The sequence below is a fragment of the Canis lupus genome, chromosome 20 (genome assembly GCF_048164855.1).
Source record: "Canis lupus baileyi chromosome 20, mCanLup2.hap1, whole genome shotgun sequence".
NCBI classification, from domain to species: Eukaryota; Metazoa; Chordata; class Mammalia; order Carnivora; family Canidae; genus Canis; species Canis lupus.
Genome location: NC_132857.1, coordinates 42,791,547 through 42,810,840, shown reverse-complemented (window position 1 = coordinate 42,810,840; position 19,294 = coordinate 42,791,547). Strand labels below are relative to the sequence as shown.

Genomic DNA, 19,294 nt, shown 5'->3' with positions numbered 1-19,294 from the left:
TTTAAGTGTAGATTCTATGTGTTTTGACAAACCCGTGTTGGAATCAAAATAAAAATAGAGCCGGTCTTTCATCATCCTGAAATATAATCTCATGCTCCTTTACAGTCAACATTTGACTCTTGTTCTCAGTCCCCACCAGTCTGATTTCTAAGTTTGACTTTTCCAGAATGTTAAATCATACTTTGTGCATCCTTTTTGAGTGGATTTGTTTTCACTTAGCAATACTTTTGAAATCCATCCATGTTGTTGCATGTATCAATAATTCAATCCTTTTTTATTGACGAGTAGTATTCCATTCTAGGGATATACCACTTTGTTTATTCATTCATCACTTGGTGGACATTTTGCTTTTTTACTTACCTGCTATTATGAATAAAGTTGCTATAAACATTTTAAGACAGTTCTTTGTGTTTTAATTTTTCTTAGGTAAATATCCAGGAGTGGAATTGCTTCAGGAGAAACTGCCACTTAGAAACTGTGACTGAAGTGGCTGTAGCAGTCTGCATGCCCAACAACAAAGTATGAGAATTCCAGTTGCTCCACACCCTCACCTGAATGTGGTATTGTCAGTTTTCTTCATTTAGCCATTTCAGTAGGTATGTAGTGAATATCATTGTGGTTTTTATGTTTTTCTCTAATAACTAATGAAATTGAATAGCTTTTTAAGTACTTATTTTCCATATTTTCTTTGGTGAAGTATGTGTGAAATTTTTTTGCTAAGTTTTTTTTTTTTCTCTAAATTGGGTTATTTGTCTTCTTATGACTAAGTTTTGAGAGTTATGTGTTCTGGATCAGATATCAGACACTAGGTTGCAATTTTTAAATGAGGATTAATATTAAAAAATACTTATTCGTGTATCACCTAAAATCATTTCAGGCACCACCAGGAGTACGTGTACCGTAAGGACTACTCTTTAGGAAACACCATCTTAGAACACCAATGCTGCTATTCAAACCATGGGTTACAGTCCATCAGTTGATCATGAAATTAGTTTAGTGGATAGTGACCCAGGCATTCTAAAAACCAAAATAGTTTGTGTAGCGGATGCTGTCAGTGTCCCACTCATCTTCCCTCCCCTTGATACTTCTGTGCACACTGGCATTCCTTCACCTGCTAGCCCCTGCATTTCTTTGACAAGGGCTTCCCTGTTGCCTAGTAAAGCCAGCTTTGATCAGGTCCTTCTGGAAGATCAGAAGTCCCAGGAAATTAGTGCCCCCATTCCTGCACCCCCCCCCCCGCCTCCACATCCCTCAACAAGTGACTGAAGGTGTATGTATATAAGTACACTGAAGACACTGGTTTCCCCATCCCTTGGTCATAATGAGTCTGAGATGAGGCATACATTCTACACTTTCATTGGCTGCCTTGCATTCCCTGTCTTATTTCTCCTCTCTACTGGTGTTTCCTGGGATCACCTCCAAAGTAAAATTACTTGCATTTGAATCTTTGTTTCAAGGTCTGCTTCTTGGAAAACCCAAGCTAAAATAGTAAAGGAATGAAATGGAATGGAGTAGAGGAGAGTAGACTAGAACAGAATAGAATAGAATAATATATTAGAATGTTTCCCATGTGGTATTAGTTTCATTAGACTTTTCCATTATATATAGGAGTGTACTGAGTCCTAATATAAAATATATTTCTTAAAAAATAAAAAATAAAAAATAAAATAAAATAAAATATATTTCTTCTTGAGATTATGAATAAAAAATTTTCAGACTGCCTAAGAACATAGGTATATATGATGCATGTAACTATAGGTCTTAAAATTTCATTTTGTTCATTCATTCTTCAAACCCTCATGGAATCCCACCCCTGACTAGTCTTACTAGGGAAGAGAAAATAAAAGTGAAGCATACTTTCAGCCTTTGTGGAGAAGAGTCTTGAATGTGTGGGGCTGGGCTGGCAGCTATTAAAGGGTAATGGTGTGTAAGACATGCTGTGGTAGAGTAATATACAAGCTCTCTGGAGCCTGGAGGAGGGTATTGACTGACAACTTGAGTCATGGTATCTAGGGAGGGAGGTTGAAAAGATAGTCTGGGGTTATATTGGAGAGGAACTTCCAACGTTCAGTGTTTCCATGCTTCAGAACAGTGACTCTCACAGTGTGATGGAAGAAGGGAAGGTGTGGGGGGTGGAAACAGTGATGTGAAGAGCTCATCAACAGCTCTTATCAGTAGTGATGGTTAGGGAAGCTGAACATCAGCTCAACTTCTTGCTTATTGTATTATTTGGATGAGACCAGCTAACAGTGGTTGTTTCTCATGCCATGCTATAGGGAAGTTGTCTTAAGGGAATCAGGTCTTGGCAGTCCCTCTTCCTAGCTGCCCTCTCACCTCCAGACTGTGGGGTGGAGGGTGGGGGGTGGGGTGGGAGTTAGGCCTGCAGCATAGGGTGTATTGTATGTCTCTGTGGCTTTGACTGGGGCCTGACCCGAGAGATTTAAGATTTGGTAAATTCTGTACTAGCCTTATTCTCCCTTGGCATAAGGTCTGTTCTTAGTTCTAGTTCCAGGAAATCATATTAGCTCTGGAAATTTACTTGCCTCTTCCCTAAGTGACATCAGAGGACCTGGAGTAGTAGGCTGGGCATGCAAAGGAAACTGTCCGCTAGGGGCTGTAGCTTCTTTTCCTTGTACCAAGTTTCTCCTTTGCCTATATTCCTCCACCCCAATCTCCTCATTTCATGCATTTAATACCCGTGTGCTTCCCCCACCCCCAACTCCACCTTCTCCTGGGTAAAGCTTTGGAGAGATGTATATTGGTGGAGGAGGTGGAATATGGCTTTAACCAGTTACATTTTAGAGTAAAACTTTCTCTTGAATTGGAAATTTGCCATTGAAATCTTATTTTACTATAAAAGAAAAGGTTTTTTTTCCTTCTCTCCTTTTCTTCTTTCCTTCTCTATTCCTTCTTCCTCACTGTCTTTCTTACTTTTTCTTAATTTGCTGAGCAACTTGAACCTGTAAAGTTAGCAGGTTAAAGAAGTATTCCGTTGGAGGAGAGGAATCTTGTCACACATGACAAACCGTTTACAAAATCTTTGACTTTGTTGGAGTAACTTAGTATCTCAAAGTCACTGTTCCCTTATGTGTAAAATGAGGCATATTTTGTGCTTCATATATAGCTGTGACATAGGATTTTGTGAGAATTAATTAAGATAAAATTCACAGAAGCTATTGATACCAGACCTGGTTTATAGAGAGGACCTCATAATGCTAACAATGATCATGATGATGCTGGTAGTGACATTGGTGGTGGTGGAGGAGGTGGTGACAAAGGTGGTGATATTGATGGTCATAGTGTCTATAGGGATGGCAGTGGCAGTGGTAAAGGTTTTGAGGTGGTAGTGGTGATAGTTGTGCTAGTGAGCTTGGTGGTGGTGGTAGTGACAAACAGGAATGGCATTGGAGGTAGTATAGTGGTGGCAGCCTATATTATCCTTAGGTGGTGGAAGAAGGCATACCCTAGGGTTGGACATTCAGGAGTACTCTGAAAGAAGGAGCTCTGTGTTCCTCCTTCCTCTTTCTTGGGAAGCACAAAATTTGAAGACTTTGTGTTTCTCCTAAGCCCCCTGCAAAGGCCTAACCCATTTAGGCAACTGCTCTAAGTTTGGGCTCTACATAATTCTGCAGCTGTCATCCTAGGTTAAACCAAGCCTGGGGTCTGAAATTTATGAGCTTGAAAGTAGTTTTGGTGAGAGCATATGCCAGGAGGCATTTATAGTCTAAAAATGTTTGACTGACAATGACCAGTGTCCCTTAGGCATTTAAAGGCATGATAATAAAAAACAAACTAAAAAATTAAAGGGAATTCAGTTCTATATACAAGAGATATGTTTCCGAAATGGATTTATATGGATCAGAAGTAGATGAACTGAATGGCATTTTTAGTGTCTTGAGGATCTCACACTTTAATGAAGTGAGAAAGGAACTTCCTGTGTGATGAAACCAGATACACATTTCCTCAGAGGGGTTGCTTAAAAGTCAGGTTATATCTAGGATTTTGTCTCCTAAAGCCTGACAGTGATCAAGGGCAATTAAATCTTTGCGAATGAAAAAATATGTAAATATATTTATATTTTTAGTAAAGGCCAGAATTTTTTGACCCCATATAAATCTTTGCAAATCTTACTATTGGGCACAAAGTAGGTAGTCCATAAGTTCTACTGAAGGAAAAAAAAAGCCAAGACCTTATTATCATCATTGTTGTTATGAATGATCTCATCATGGATCAACCTGAAACAATGTTCACCATGTTTCCTTGACTCATATCCTCCTCTTTATGACAGCAGAGAGTGGGGGTCCTGATGTATCAGAAACAATTTAATCAAGCATCCTGTTTCTGCTTCTTTCCGCCTGAGATAGTTTTCTTCCCCCTAAGGATCTTTACTGTAAGTCTGAGTAAAATCGTTATTGCAAGTGAAAATGAAAAGATTTCTCAAATCCCAGTCCTTTGTAATCATTAGTTAATTATCAATCCAGGCATGTTGATTCTGCTTTTCTGTTTCTTTACTGCATTAGGAGGTCAAGGTTATTGAGATGTGTCCATTAATGTTTAATAAGGAAAGCAGTTTGGGAAACAGCTATTAGTTCTTCCAAACGGGCTTCATCTTTTGAAACAAAACTAGTACTGGCTTCTTTTCATTCTTTTATTGGAAAGTTTGAAAAAAAATGGTGAGAAAAGATCAGAGATTGTTTTGAAATGGTATTTTACCCATTAAGAAACAATTTAAAGACATAGGAAAATCTGCTGTAATTACTGAACTATACGAACACTAAGGCCTTATGTCACCTTAATACTCACCACTGTGACCATATGGACTGGAAATGGGGAGAGTGGGAAAAGAATCCCAGTACTATTTATATGTATATTTATTTATCACACTCCTCCCAGTTTGAAAACACACAACTATTTTCTGCTGTTTTTTTTCCATCATTGGTTTGCCTGCAATCAAATTAAAACTTCTACCATATAACAGATCCACTTGCTTGACCTGTGGGTTGAAATCAGATTCCAGTGATCCGTTGACAAGGCCCTCAGTGGGTTTACATGATTGTGGGGAATTGAGGAACAGGCTGGTGTCGAGGGAGGCAGGGGCATTGGGGAACAGAGACAAGCAGGGACATCCCTTATAGCAGTGATATTCTCCTGAGCCAGCTCTATCAAGGTAGTTGTGGAAATGCTGCAGAGGAGCTACCACAGTCCCATATAGCTCTGGGATAATGGGCTCATTTCTGAATCTCAGGCACTGATTGGTCCAGCAAAGTTAATAATATAAATCCTATTTGCAAGTACATGGTTTTTATGTGAATCAAATACCTCTGTCTCTATCTCCATCTCTCTCTCCCTGGAAGTCTGAGTATAATGGTTATTATTACTATTATTGTATCATCAGCATTATTAAGTGTATCAGTTATCTTCTTGAAGCATAGTAGATAAAACCCTGGTTTATTGGGACAAAAATGCCATTCCGTTCTTTTGAGGCAACAGCTAGAAGTTAAGAAGGGTGGGGGCACCTGTGTGGTTCAGATGGTTAAGAGTCCAATTCTTGGTTTTGGCTTGGGTAGTGATTTCAAGGTTGTGAGATATAGCCCCTGGTTGAGCTCCACACTCAGCGTGGAGTCTGCTTGAGATTCTCTCTCCCTCTCCCTCTGTCCCGACCCCCTTCTCAAATAAATAGCTCTTAAAAAAAAAAAAAAAAAAAAAAGGAGTAGGAAGATTAAGAGCCAGCAGAACATGTGCTTAGGAGGTCTCCAGGACACACATTATGGTTATAGCCTCCCTAAACTCTGCATCTTTCAGTTTCCTGAGCAGTTTTAACAATGCCTTTGGGGCCCTGCATTGGGTGGGGGCACCTAGAAATTGTTAGCTCTTGGTGACAACTTCTCTGCTCAAACTGGAAGCAGGCTTTTGGGTGGGAGCTGATAATGAGAGATGGGAGTTGTGGTATAGGATACTAGGTAGAAAGTTTTTTCCCTTCAGCAAAGAGGAGGCACCATTTTAGGCTGCTCTGGATCTTCATCACTAACCTTGTGAAGTGGTGTTTACACCCTAATAAAACATGATGAGGACAGTAGCATTCAGAGCAGCAAGTTCCCATGCAGGCGCTTAAACTCCTGGAGGGGTCAGTTGGTGCAGTTAGTGTACTATCTGCTTTATTATATATATATATAATATTTATTTTATTGAAGTTCGATTTGCCAACATATAGTATAACAGTGCTCATCCCGTCAAGTGCCCCCCTCAGTGCCTGTCACCCTGTCATCCCATCTCCCCACCTGCCTCCCCTTCCACTAGATGGTTCAGCATCATATGTAGTTTTCAATCTACAATGTCTACCATCCACCTTACCTAAAGTACTAAGGACAAAGAAACAAGATTGACATTCTTCCAGAGACGGCTATGAGAAGAAAATAGTTTCACTCTCTTGCACAGTAAACCATATTTTAATTAGAGTTTGTGTTATTCATTTTTCCTCACTTGGGATTAAAAAGATGAAACATTATCAGTGGCATGAAAATAGTAGAGAAGGCTGAAGATTGGGTAAAACCTGATACTTAGCCTGAATAAAATTCAAACCAATTTTAAATTTCTTCATGTTCCCCACCTCCTTTTTTTAGTATTCATTCAAAAGTTCTTAATGACAAAAGGAAATTTCCCTCTTGAGAAACACAGAGAAAGAGACACTCATTGTACAAAGACTTCATGTCATTTTCTCTAGGGTTTTTTGATGTTCCTACTCTCTAGTTCATAACAAGGATTTATAGCTTAAAGAACATCAAAAGGAAAGGTTTCAGACAGTGTCCTAAAATAGACTTAAAAAAATTCCACAAAGCTATCTCTTGGTGCTTCTAAAACTTATTTTAAACATTTTGGAAAGGAGATGTGTTTTAAAGTCCTGGAAGCCTATCACATTCCATTTTTTTAATAGTTTTTTACTTGAAACTGTAACTTTAAATTCTGTAGTTGGCACGTATCTTCCCAGCAGCTGAATATGTGATTTAAATGGAAGTAAAACTGCCTGACTTAAATTGTCCAGAAATTTTAAAGAATGCCTCATTTGAGGAGAAAAGGGGATTTTAAGAAGCAGTAACTCTTTGATCAATGTTCTTTCAAAATAAATATGAAAGTAATTTTTAAAAACTGGGAAATCAGAGCTACCAAATAATTTAAAATCACTCCCAGAGCAGAGAAACTTAACATCTAATTCCCCAAATAAGAGATAGACCTGTAATAGAAGCAGTGAGAAAACCCTGGAGAAGTTCCAGAAATAATTCAGCAGATTAATTACCATTACCTTTTTTAGATCTGGCCATTCTTTTGGTAGAATATGACTATGGATGTCAATTTTCATCTCCACAGGATCAGAGGAGAAGCATGTAAAGAAAGATGTTTTGGTATCAAGAGATCTCTAAAGACCATGGAGCTAATTGATTCACTTAGTCCCTTTATAGCTACTTTCTGGCACCAGTCAGTAGGCTTACTCAGCTCAGTCTAGGTCCACTGGAACTGCCTTATTAAAGTTCAGAATTCTGTTTATTTGTCAACTTGGCTTTAGGTCAACAACTCTTTGGTAATCAGGACTCTAGGCACTAAATTAAAAAATAAAATAAAACACTGTACTAAACCTCCTGGGGTCAAATGTAACTGCTAGGTGCTTTTGAGTTATAGCATGTCCAAAAATTGGCTAATCTGTGTTTAAATATTTCATTTTTTTTTTCGAGATATAGATAATAACAAATCTGGGGCACCTTGGTGGGACAGTTGGTTGAGCATCCAACTCTTGGTTTCTGCTCAGGTAGTGATCTCATGGTTGTGAGATCCAGCCCCAAGTAGGGCTCCAGTGCTCAGCATTGGAGTCTTCTTGAGATTCTCTTTTCCTCTCCCTCCACCCCTCCTGCTCGTGCTCTTTCTTTAAAATAAATAAGTCTTTAAAAATATATACACATAGTAAAAAATTAAATAGTACATGATTAAAAATCAAATAGCACAGACGGTTTTTAAAGAACAGTTGATCACAGATTCACCTTATCATTGGTTTCATTCCCCAGAATCAACCAATTTTAATGTTTTTTGTTCAGTTTCTTTTTTCAGTTATTTATTGTGATGTCTTTAAACAATATTGATTAATTGTCTTGTTCATGAAAATTTAGCACTTTGAAAAGTTATGGGGAAAGTTTTACCTTTATGTTTAAATCAGAGAAAGAGCCCATTTTTCATGCGTGTTATTCTTCCCATTGTGTTTTTCTTTTATTTGTTCATTCATGCATTTAACATTTTTTGAGAACTACTATGTGCTGAGGATATAAGGTTGAATGAGGTGAAATAATGCATGTGTTGTAAGAGATAATTATACACAGCTTAAGTGCAGGGGAAAGAAGTAAGTAACCATTCCACTGAGAGTTGTCAGAGCACTTTGGGTAGGGCTTCCACTGGAGCATATAGTGAGGCTCCTGGTAATGCATCTAAGAGAGCCTAGAACAAAGCAGCTCTTTGTTATTCTCTGTTAACCTTTTCTATTCCTGGAAAGCTTAAGATGTTCAAGGATCTAAGGTCCCTGGCGCAGCCTTGAAACTGCTTTGGGATGCTCCCTTCATCTCAGTCTCCACAGCACAGAGACTAAATTGTCAAAAAAGCCTTCCTACAAGGCTGTTCAACTAGATTCTGGGTAAACTGTAACCAACATTCTTTTCAACTAGATTCTGGGTAAATTATAACCAGTTAACCTAGATTCTGAGTAAATTATAACAAACATTCCTTAAAATGCTGCTCCACTTGAAAGAAAATAAAGCAAATCCTCAAGATCCATTTTTAAAAAGTTCGATGAGCTAAAACTGAATAAGTGAGCCTTAAATCAACATGCCAATACCCAAAGTAGGTGTAAGCACTTTTAGAGCACTTTCTATGTTGCAGGAAATTTTCCAAGCATTTTACTCATATCAATTCACTTATTCCTTATCACAGTCCTGTGACTGTTACTAATTACTAGTATCCATTTTTGTATCAGAGGAAAATGAAGCACAGAGAAGTTAGGTAACTTGCCCATGGGCATACAAAAAGTGGTAGGGACAGAATTTGAACCCAGGGATTGTAGATTCAGAATTCTAGAGCTTTGAGGATTAATATCTCACAGGGGAGTAGGAAAGCATACCATGGGCTTGTACAAAATGGAGACCTGTTCATTAAATTAGAATTCTTTAACAAATATTTTATTTATTTCATTTTTATTTATTTCATTTGAGAGAGAACTTGAGTGAGAGAGGGGCAGAGGGAGAGGAAGAGAGAATCTTTCAAGCAGACTCCCTATTGATCAGGGAGCCTGATTTGGGGCTTGATCCCAGGACCCTGAGATCATGACCTGAACTGAAGGCAGATGTTTGACCAACTGATCCACCCAGGCACCCATAAACTAGAATTCTTGAACGAGCTAAACCTCTAGCAAATAAGTAGACTAGAAGAAAAAAAACCCCACTGGTCAACAATGGGAGTCTGTAAGGACACCTGTCTGTCTCCATTATGAGAAAAAAAAAAAAAAAAAGGAAGAAAAAGAAAAGAATTAATAACAATTTTCTTTGAGAATTTCTTTGAAAAGTATTATCCAAAGACAGCTACTAAAAAAAAAAAAAAAAACAAAGACAGCTACTGAAGGTTTTAGTTAAAGGTTTTAGTTAAAGTGGTAGAAAGTTGATAATCCTTGACTACTCCATCTCTACCCATGTTCAGAAAGAGAAAATAGAAATCTTTCTTGAAGACACCCCAAATTAGCCCCCTCAGTATTGGCACAGATTAAGGTCAGGAAAAAATTCTATACACATGAGGGGAAAAGCCACCATGACGGATTGCCCACAGAAATAGTTAATAGATTTAAATCTCCAAGGACACAAATATTAGAGTTATTAAGCATAGAATATAAATTTATTTTATATGAAATGTTTAAATAAATAAACATTTACAAATTAATGGACTATCAAATGACCGACCAAATTTGAAAAGTGACAAAATAGGGATCCCTGGGTGGCGCAGCGGTTTGGCGCCTGCCTTTGGCCCAGGGCATGATCCTGGAGACCCGGGATCGAATCCCACATCGGGCTTCCGGTGCATGGAGCCTGCTTCTCCCTCTGCCTATGTCTCTGCCTCTCTCTCTTTCTCTCTCTGTGACTATCATAAATAAATAAAAATTAAAAAAAAAAAGAAAAGTGACAAAATAAAACTTTTATAAAGGAAAACGTAATAATTTAAATAAAAAACGCAGTGGATTAAGCAGCAGAATAGACACAGTTGAATGGAGAATTAATGAACTGGAAGAGACTTGCACAGAGAGATGAAGGGATTGAACATATTTAAGAGTGTCACAGAGTACAAAGGATAGAATAAGAAAGTCTAAAAGGAGTCTAACAAACAAACAAACAAATAAATAAATAAATAAATAAATAAATTAAATAAATAGAGTCTAACAGAAGTGCTAAAAGAGTAGAGAGAGAAGTTAGAGGAGAGATATACCAAGAGATAATAGCTGAGAATTTTCCAGACCTGACGAGCCAACAAATCCATGAATCAAAAGCTATATCAAGAAAGATTAACAAAAATAACTTCATTTCTAGAAACCTTGTAGTGAAACTGCAGACCGCCAGTAATAAAGATTAGATCCTATGAACTGCTAGAAAGAAAAAGAATGCCTTAAAAACTCAGCAATTAGACTTTCAGCCAACTTCTCACAGCAATAATAGGAGCCATAGGACAACTGAAAATTTGCTCAAAAGGCTGATATACATGAACTGTCAACCTGGAATCATATACTTTGTAAAACTTAATTTTAACGATAAGGGGAAAATAAAGATATCTTCAGGTGAAAACTGAGTTTGCTACCAAAAGACTTTCACTTAAGGAATTCCTAATGATGTACTCCAGAAAGGACGAAAAAGACTCCAGAAAGAAGGTCTGAAATATATGAATGAGTGAGAAGCAAAGAAACTGGTGGTCGTATAAGAAATTCTAAATAATATTAAATATTTAGAATAATGCCAGTCATAACAATGATAATGCCTTCATTAAGGAGTTACATTACTTGCAAAAGGTTGTTCAGCCATACATTTTTTGGTTTTCTCTCCAAGGTATGCCCTCCTGACAGCAAATCTCCTAATTTGACATTTTTGCAATCTGGATAAGCTGAGACTTTCCTAAATCACCAAGTCCTGATTCCCTTTTTCTTAGTAGTTTTTCAGTATTTTTCTTCTTGCATTTTACTGTAAGCACCAAGAAGGAACAAGGATGAATCTTTGACACTTTTCTTGGGAATCTCCTCAGTCAAATATCTAGTTTCATCACTTGTAAATTCTTATTTCTATAGAACTGCAGGACACACAGTAGGACTAAGTTTTCTGCCACTATAATAACAAGGACCCTTTTCCTCTACTTCTATCATGTTCCTCATTTCCCTCTGAGCCCTCACCATATTTCTATCAGTGATTTATTTATGATGATTTAGGTATTCTCTGAGACAATATAGGCTTTCTCTGCCATGATTTCCTTCTGAGTGCTCACTGGTAGCATCATTTGCATCCACATGTCTATTAACAGTCTGTTTAAGGGAAACTAGCATTTTCTTCTATCATACACTTCAAAGTTATTCCACCTTCTACCCTATTCAGTTCCAAAACCACTTTTACTTTTTTTTTTTTTGCATTTGTAACAGCAATATCCCACATCTGGGTACCAAAATCTGTATTAGTTTTCAATTGCTGCTATAACAAAGACTACATCCTTTGTGGTTTATAACAATAGAAGTTTATTCTCTGACTGTTTTGGAAGTCAGAAGTCTAAAATGGGTCAGCAGGGCTTTGTTCCTGCTGAAAGCTCTAGAAAAAAAATCTGTTTCTTGCCTTTTTTGTCTTTCTAGAAACTGCATCCTTGGCTCAGACCCCATCCTCTATGTCCAAAGCTAGCAGTATAGTATCTTGTAGTCTTTCTCTCATTTGTGTCATCACACTATCTTTTTTTGACTCTCTTTCATCTCCTTCTTTTAAGATATATTGGACTTACCCAGATAACTCATGATAATTTCCCTATCTCAAAATCCTTAACATCATCACATTTTCAAAGTTCTTTTAACCATGTAAAGTACATTTTCACAGGTTCTGGGAATAGAACATGGGAATCTTTAAGTGGAGAGTATTATTCAGCCTACCACAATTAGGCATGGTAAAAATTTCAGAGTAACTACTGAAGAATATACACAGAATATATAATTTTCAACCCTGTTAAGTGGAAACAGGAATAAGAAAAAAAATCGATTTAAAAGAAGGCAATAGAGAGGAAAAAAGAAACATAGAAAAAGTAGGCAAATAGCACACAATAAAATGACAGAAATAACAACATCTAGCTAAATATTGTTTATTAGAAACATAAACTCAGAAGATATAGTTTGAAAGTAAAAAGGAAAGAGAAAATAGCAGAAGCAAACTCTAACTAAAAGAAAGTCATGATAGCCATGTCTGTCATAACACTTCACATTAGTTCCTTCACATTAATTCAATTAAAAGAGACCATAATACAAAAAGCATTGTTAAGGCACAGGAGGATCACTATAATAATAAAATGTTCAGCTAAGTATAAAGCCATAATAATTCTAAATTTGGTATACCAGATTGCCTCAAAATATGCAATGCACACAACACATATTCCAAATATATATATATTTGAAAAATTTTCCAACATATGTCTCTCAATTATTGATAAGTCAGATAAAAATTGTCTATAGGGAGCTGCAGAGGAAGGCCTCAACACTGGGAAGCCACTAAAGAACCTCAAAAGCATTCCACAGAGAAAGAGAGCATTTTAAGCTCCAGCCTGCCCACTCTGGAGCCTAAGACATTTTACCACAGGGTCATTTAATTAGCAGTTGTTCTAAAGCCCTGACATTTTTTCTCTCTCCCTGCTTCGGCTCTCCCAGGAAAGGAGATCAAGCTCAGAGAAGAGGAGAATTGCCAGTTGGGAAAGGAGAAAAAAGAAATGTGTCCCCACCTGTGGGAGGAAAATCCTTACCTTTCAATGAGGATTGAAGAGATAATTAATGTATTTTGGTGGGTATTTTTCAGTTTTTCAACTGAGACTGGGTTTGCAATTTAAAATGAGCTTGGAAATTTTTATTACATAAAAATGAATGGAAATGTCATGGTGTCTGCATAGGTTTTCATCCAGAGGGAGGAGGAGGACTGCCTTCACCAAACAGTATTAAAGGGAAAGTGGGAGATTTGAAATGATGCATATGTAACATCTGATGAGCTCTGTGTATTTAGTGTACCTATCACAGAAGAAGAGAGCAATAGTTCTATTTTTGCTTATGAAGACAGGCAAACTTTTTGGCTAAATGAGAGGAGGTTATAGAGTCCTTGACCCTTTCATTTCCCACTACAGTGATGAGGAAAGTGACAACAAAAAAGGAAAATTATAGAAGATCTCATCTTCACATTTAAGAAGATGAATTATAAATCAAATGAGCTTTATACTCGTTTATACTGGCATTCCTTTGTGGAAAAGGCAAGAGGTCCTTAAATTATTCAGTATTGAATTGTATAAAAATAAAAAAATGGTTTAGACTAAGTCTGAGTGGCTCCTCTCTACTGGCTCTAATCTGATGGCTATGAGTCAGCGTAAATACCAGGCTTTGACTCCTGACTACTGCTTCTTTATTGGATGGTCTTGGGAAAGTTACATTGTCTCTGTCAAATAGGAATGATACCAGAATTGATCAAATAAGAGTTATTATTGTAAATAATAACTTGAGTAATATAAAACTATCAGCTATGAATTATACCATGATGTGTAATCCAATTATTTCTTAGTCTGCCATATGCAAAGACTGGCAGGAAGTTTGATATTAGTCAATTTGAAGGACCTTGCTTTCCTTTTCTTATATTATACCCCGAACCCTGGGTTTCTGTGATCCAGGACTATGGGGTAGGGGTGTACCCTCTGTTATGGTCACCAGGATTATGTTGCTCCTTGGCCAGACCTGTGTGTGCCACTTGAAGGTGGGCAGCTCCACTGGTTGAAAGGACCACTCCTCTTCTCCAATTCCCCCCACCCCCACAATCAATAAATTGCCAAGTTCTTTTTTTTTTTTTTTTAAAGATTTATCCATTTATTTGAAAAGGAGAGAGAGAGAGAGAGAATAAGTGAAAGGGGCAGGAGAGGGAGAGAGAACCTCAAGCAGACTGCATGCTGAGCATGAAGCCTGATGCAGGGCTTGGTCCAAGTATCCTGAGATTATGACCTGAGCTGAAACTAAGAGTCAGACACTTAATCAGCTGTGCCACCCAGGTGCCCCTTACCAAATCTTTTTATTCTAATCTCATTGCATCTTCCAACTTTGTTCTCTTCTCTCCAGTCTTACTTTGAGGCTCATACCATCTTTGTCCAGGATTGTTTAATTGCCCACTAATCGCATCATGGTGCACTGTGATCCATCCACAGGGCTCTTGACCAACATGATCTTCCTAAAACACCAAACAATCTCATCTCCTTCAATGTAACACTTTTTACAATTTTTCACTGCTAAGTCCAAGCATGCATGGGAAACAGGGCCCCATGGGTACTTAACCTCTTTTGTCTCTGTGCTTTGCTACTGTGCTCTGTGCCCTAGTCACAAGGAATATTTGTGCCTCCCAAATATGATATATTTTTCTCTTGGTCTTTATTAATGCCTTCTTTGACCTCTAACACTTGGAATAATTTTTCCCTTTCCTTTCTGCCAGTTGTACATCTATCCATCACTGAATATTAAACATTGCCTCCTCTATGAAGCCTCTTCTGACAATACCAATCTCCAAATGACAAAAGAGAACTACCTCCTCCTGGAAGAGTTAGCTGAGGGAATGAGAAGGAATGACCCTGAAAAAGCTGTGAATGATATCTGCAAAGACACTGGAATCCCATGGGATGCCTGGGTGGCTCAGCGGTTTGGCACCTGCCTTTGGCCAGGGCGTGATCCTGGAGTCCTGGAATTGAGTCCCACATCGGGCTCCCTGCATGGAGCCTGCTTCTCCTTCTGCCTGTGTCTCTGCCTCTGTCTCTCTCTCTCTCATGAATAAATAAATAAAATCTTAAAAAAAAAAAAAAAGACACTGGAATCCCATTCTACTACCTTTTCCCAGGCTTCTAGATTTTGGCACCCGAGGATGTCTTTATCTCTCTCTTCCTTATCAGTTCTTGCTACTTGGAAAAGAGCTAGTTTCAATCTCTTGCACGTGAATTTGAATTTTTTTTACTTCCAGGCGCTGTTGAATTAATGAATTTTTGAGTAAACACCATGGGACCAGGGACTGTATTTGTCTTGTTGTCTGTTATATCCCTAGTGAAAAACAACTGTGTAGGTGCTTGTGATGGTTAATTTTATCTGTCAACTTGGCTAGGCCACAGTATCCAGTAACTGGATGTTTCTGTGAAGGTTTTTTAGGGGGATGGGATTAACATTTGAATGGATGGACTTTGAAAAAAGCAGTTATCCTCCATAACATGGGTGAGGCTCCTCTACTCACTTGAAGGCCTCAATATGAAAAGGCTGTGCACGAAGAGGGACTTCTCAGAGCCCTCAGATTTTAAATGCAGCACCAACTCTCTTGGGGCCTCCAACCTGTCAGGCTATCGCACAGATTTTGGGCTTGCCATCCTTTACAATCACATGAACTAATTCCTTAAAATAAGTCTCTCTCTATATATACATCTTATTGGTTCTATTTGTCTGGAAACTTTGACTAATACAATGCTTTGAGTATTTCATACTCAACAAACTAATAAGTAAATAAACATGAATAAGTGGATAAAGTATCTTTTTCAGGAACATTTCTAAGTCTCATGTGAAACTGTTATGTGAAAGATCTAGCCTTTACTCAATATCATGCAGCAACAGGTGCTGTCTTAGTATTTCTGTGAACTCTGTGGCCCTTTTTGTATTTGAAAGATTGGTGTGTTCATGAGTAAAAACTTGAGCTTCTTCCAGTTCTTGGATTTTGAGATCTTTAAATTTAAAAAAAAAGATTTATTTATTTATTTGAGGGAGGAGGGGAAAAGGGAGAGAGGGAGAGAAAAAGAGAGAAGCAGACTCCCCACTGAACATGGAGCCGGATGGACACAGGGCACAGTATTACAACCCTGAGATCATGATCTGAGCTGAAATCAAGAGTCAGATGCTCAGCTGACTGACCCATGCAGGTGCCCTGGATTTTGAGTTTTAAAAGCCTTAGCCTGAGTCATTGATAGAAAGACTGAGCCATAAACTTTGTAGGATAGGGATCCCTGGGTGGCGCAGTGGTTTGGCGCCTGCCTTTGGCCCAGGGCGCGATCCTGGAGACCCGGGATCGAATCCCACATTGGGCTCCCGGTGCATGGAGCCTGCTTCTCCCTCTGCCTGTGTCTCTGCCTCTCTCTCTCTCTGTGACTATCATAAATAAATTAAAAAAAAAAAAAAAAACTTTGTAGGATACAGGGTTGAGATGATGTTTTCACCCACCCTAACTAACTAAAGACTCTCAGACCAGGCAGAAAGGAGTCAGAGGAGGAGAGGTGAATGTGTTAGATACTGTGGGTCCTTGAGGAGGACATCCTTCCACAGCCAAGCCTGGGGGCTGTGTGGGAGAAGAAACTCTAGATAGATCATGAGACCTTGATCTGGTAATAGATAGGACCTGTGCCTTCATTCCCAAGCAGTGCCTAGGAAGGTGGCAAGGAAATGTGGTTAAATATTATACCCAGACAGAGAAGGCTTCAGGTAGGTAAGCATAGTGCCTAAAGCTTAGTAAGACAAGAGAGCTACAGAGTGATCCCAAAGGGAGACTAAAAGTAGCTGAAAGCAAGCCAGTCATGAAGGAGCCTAGGGTGAGTCAGCAGACACCTGCACATGTTTGTGATGGAAGGAAGATGTTCCAGCAGATGCCAACATAGACGGTGGTCCAAGCACATACTACCTCTGCCTGCTAATGCCCTGGGCTACCAAAGAGACTAAGGGGGATCTGGAGTAATAGTTTAGAGTGTGGACTACAGCATGACTTATAAAACTTTGTTTCTTTGAGCAAATAACTGATTTTCTGTGTACTCCTCTCCCATACATAAAATAGGAGAATACTCGATTCTAGCTTGGACTGTCATAAGAATCAAATGAGTTAATTTCTTTGCTGGTATGGATCTGTTCAGGTTTTCTATTTCTTGGTATTTCAGTTTTGGCAGTTTCTATGAATCGCTCCATTTCTTCCAGATTGCCTAATTTGTTGGCACATAATTGCTGATAATATTCTCTTATAACTGTATTTCTTCAATATTGATTGTGATTTCTCTTAAATTCATGATTTTATTTATTTCAGTCCTTTCTCTTCTTATTTTGATAAGTGTCCCTAGGAGAGTTTATCAATATTATTAATTCTTTCAAAGTAATTGCACTAGTAGGTATTTATCCAAAGGATACAAACACATGCACATGTACCCCAATGTTTATAAACAGCAATATCCACAGTAGCCAAAATATAGAGAGAGCCCAGATGTCCATCAACAGATGGGTAAATAAAGAAGATGTGGTACACACACACACACACACACACACACGCTGAAATATTACTCAGCCATCAAAAATACTTTAAAAAACTGAAATCTTGCCATTTGCAATGACATGGATGGAATTAGAGGATGTTATGCTAAGCTTAAATAAGTCAGTGAGAGAAAGACAAATACCATATGATTTCATTCATATGTGGAATTTAAAAAACAAAACTAATGAACATGGGGAAAAGAAGGAAAAATAAAATAAGATGAGGATAGAGAGGGAGGCAAACCATATGAGATGCTGAACTCTAGGAAAGAAACTGAGGGTTGCTGGATGGGTGGTGGGTGGAGGGAAGGAGTAATTAGGCGATGGGCATTAAGGAGGGCACTTGAAGTAATAAGCACTGGATGGTCTATGCAATTGATGAATCACTAAATTCTACCTCTGAAACTAATAATACAGTATATGTTAATTAAATTGAATTTATAAAATCTTTTTTTTTTTAATTTTTATTTATTTATGATAGGCACACAGTGAGAGAGAGAGAGAGGCAGAGACAGAGGCAGAGGGAGAAGCAGGCTCCATGCACCGGGAGCCTGACGTGGGATTTAATCCTGGGTCTCCAGGATCACGCCCTGGGCCAAAGGCAGGCGCTAAACCGCTGCGCCACCCAGGGATCCCTTAAATTGAATTTAAATAAAAAATTTTAAAAAGAATCAAGTGAGTTAAGACATGGAAGGCATGTAAAACAATGCCTAGCATAGAGTAAGTGGCATGTAAATGTTAGTTATTGGTTTTTATATTATCGTTGTCATACAGGCTTGCCAGAATTTAGATAAAACCTCTAAGAAAGTGTACAAGAGCAATCTTGATGTAATTGAGATTGTTTCTGCCATCTGATGGCTTGAGGGCTTGTATTAACAATTGAGAGGTATTCTAGAAAAGTAGGGACAATTGCATTTTGCATACATGTGTGCAGTGAGACACTTGAAATTTTTGCAAGCTCAGCTAGAAATTCCAGGTATTATTATATGATAGGAAGGTTTTTTGGGGGAGGCTGAGATTGATAATCCCATCATGTATAAGCCATATTATGAATGGATGTGAACCACTTGAGGAAATATGCAGCAATGGAGACCAGAGTATAGGTGGAGGGTTAGCTTACTGTGGGGAAGGGAGCAGGGGGGGTTGGAGACTGGGTTACAGGTGGAGGGTTAACTCAGGGTACAGAAAGTGATGGGGACCAAGTAGAATGTTAGCCTAAGAGAGGAGGGATTGTCTCTTTTTTTAGGGTAAAGGGAAAGATGTGAGGGGACCATGATGTTTTGAACCAAAGGTAATCAACCCTCAAGAGTTGCTAGTATCTAGGGTAAAAAAGGTATCTAAAAAGGTATCTAGTACCTTTTTTGAGGTAGGAAGTGAGGTCATCCACCAAGATAGGGTTAGAGACTTAAAAAGAAAGGAAAGAAAAGAATAGTTATAAAATGGCATTCGAGTTGCATGGTAAGTGATTAAGAGCAGCACTGGGTCTACAGTATGGTTGAACTTTTAAAAAAATTGATAGACAATCACTTGAAAACACACAAAGGAATTTCTAGTCTAGAAGAAAATGCAGCCTAATGCACATTATGGTTTTATTAGAGTAGTGATATTCTGAATGACTTATTTCTATATTTTCAAATATTTAATAGTGAAGGTATAATATTCCAATCATTGGAAATATATATAAAATATATGTAAAAAGAATGTATGATGTGTCACATT

The 19,294-nt window shown here is 38.1% G+C and overlaps 1 protein-coding gene and 1 long non-coding RNA gene across 3 annotated transcripts in view; one reads left to right on the top strand and one right to left on the bottom strand.

Annotated features, from left to right (window-relative positions):
* The window catches only part of ACMSD (aminocarboxymuconate semialdehyde decarboxylase), a 66,485-nt gene extending 58,988 nt beyond the window's left edge, over positions 1–7,497 (bottom strand). Inside the window, exon 1 of the mRNA XM_072789006.1 lies at positions 7,298–7,497. Within this exon, the coding sequence (XP_072645107.1) occupies positions 7,298–7,354 (57 nt within the window). The 5' untranslated portion in view covers positions 7,355–7,497. The remainder of the gene's footprint in view (positions 1–7,297) is intronic.
* LOC140611912 (uncharacterized) overlaps positions 1–15,934 on the top strand; it is a 92,676-nt gene extending 76,742 nt beyond the window's left edge. Inside the window, exons 6-8 of one of the 2 annotated variants that reach the window (XR_012013228.1) lie at positions 427–596; positions 12,950–13,079; positions 14,754–15,934. This is a non-coding gene — a long non-coding RNA (uncharacterized lncRNA). The remainder of the gene's footprint in view (positions 1–426; positions 597–12,949; positions 13,080–14,753) is intronic. The other variant, XR_012013229.1, reaches the window with a different exon arrangement.
* Positions 15,935–19,294: the final 3,360 nt, after the last annotated feature.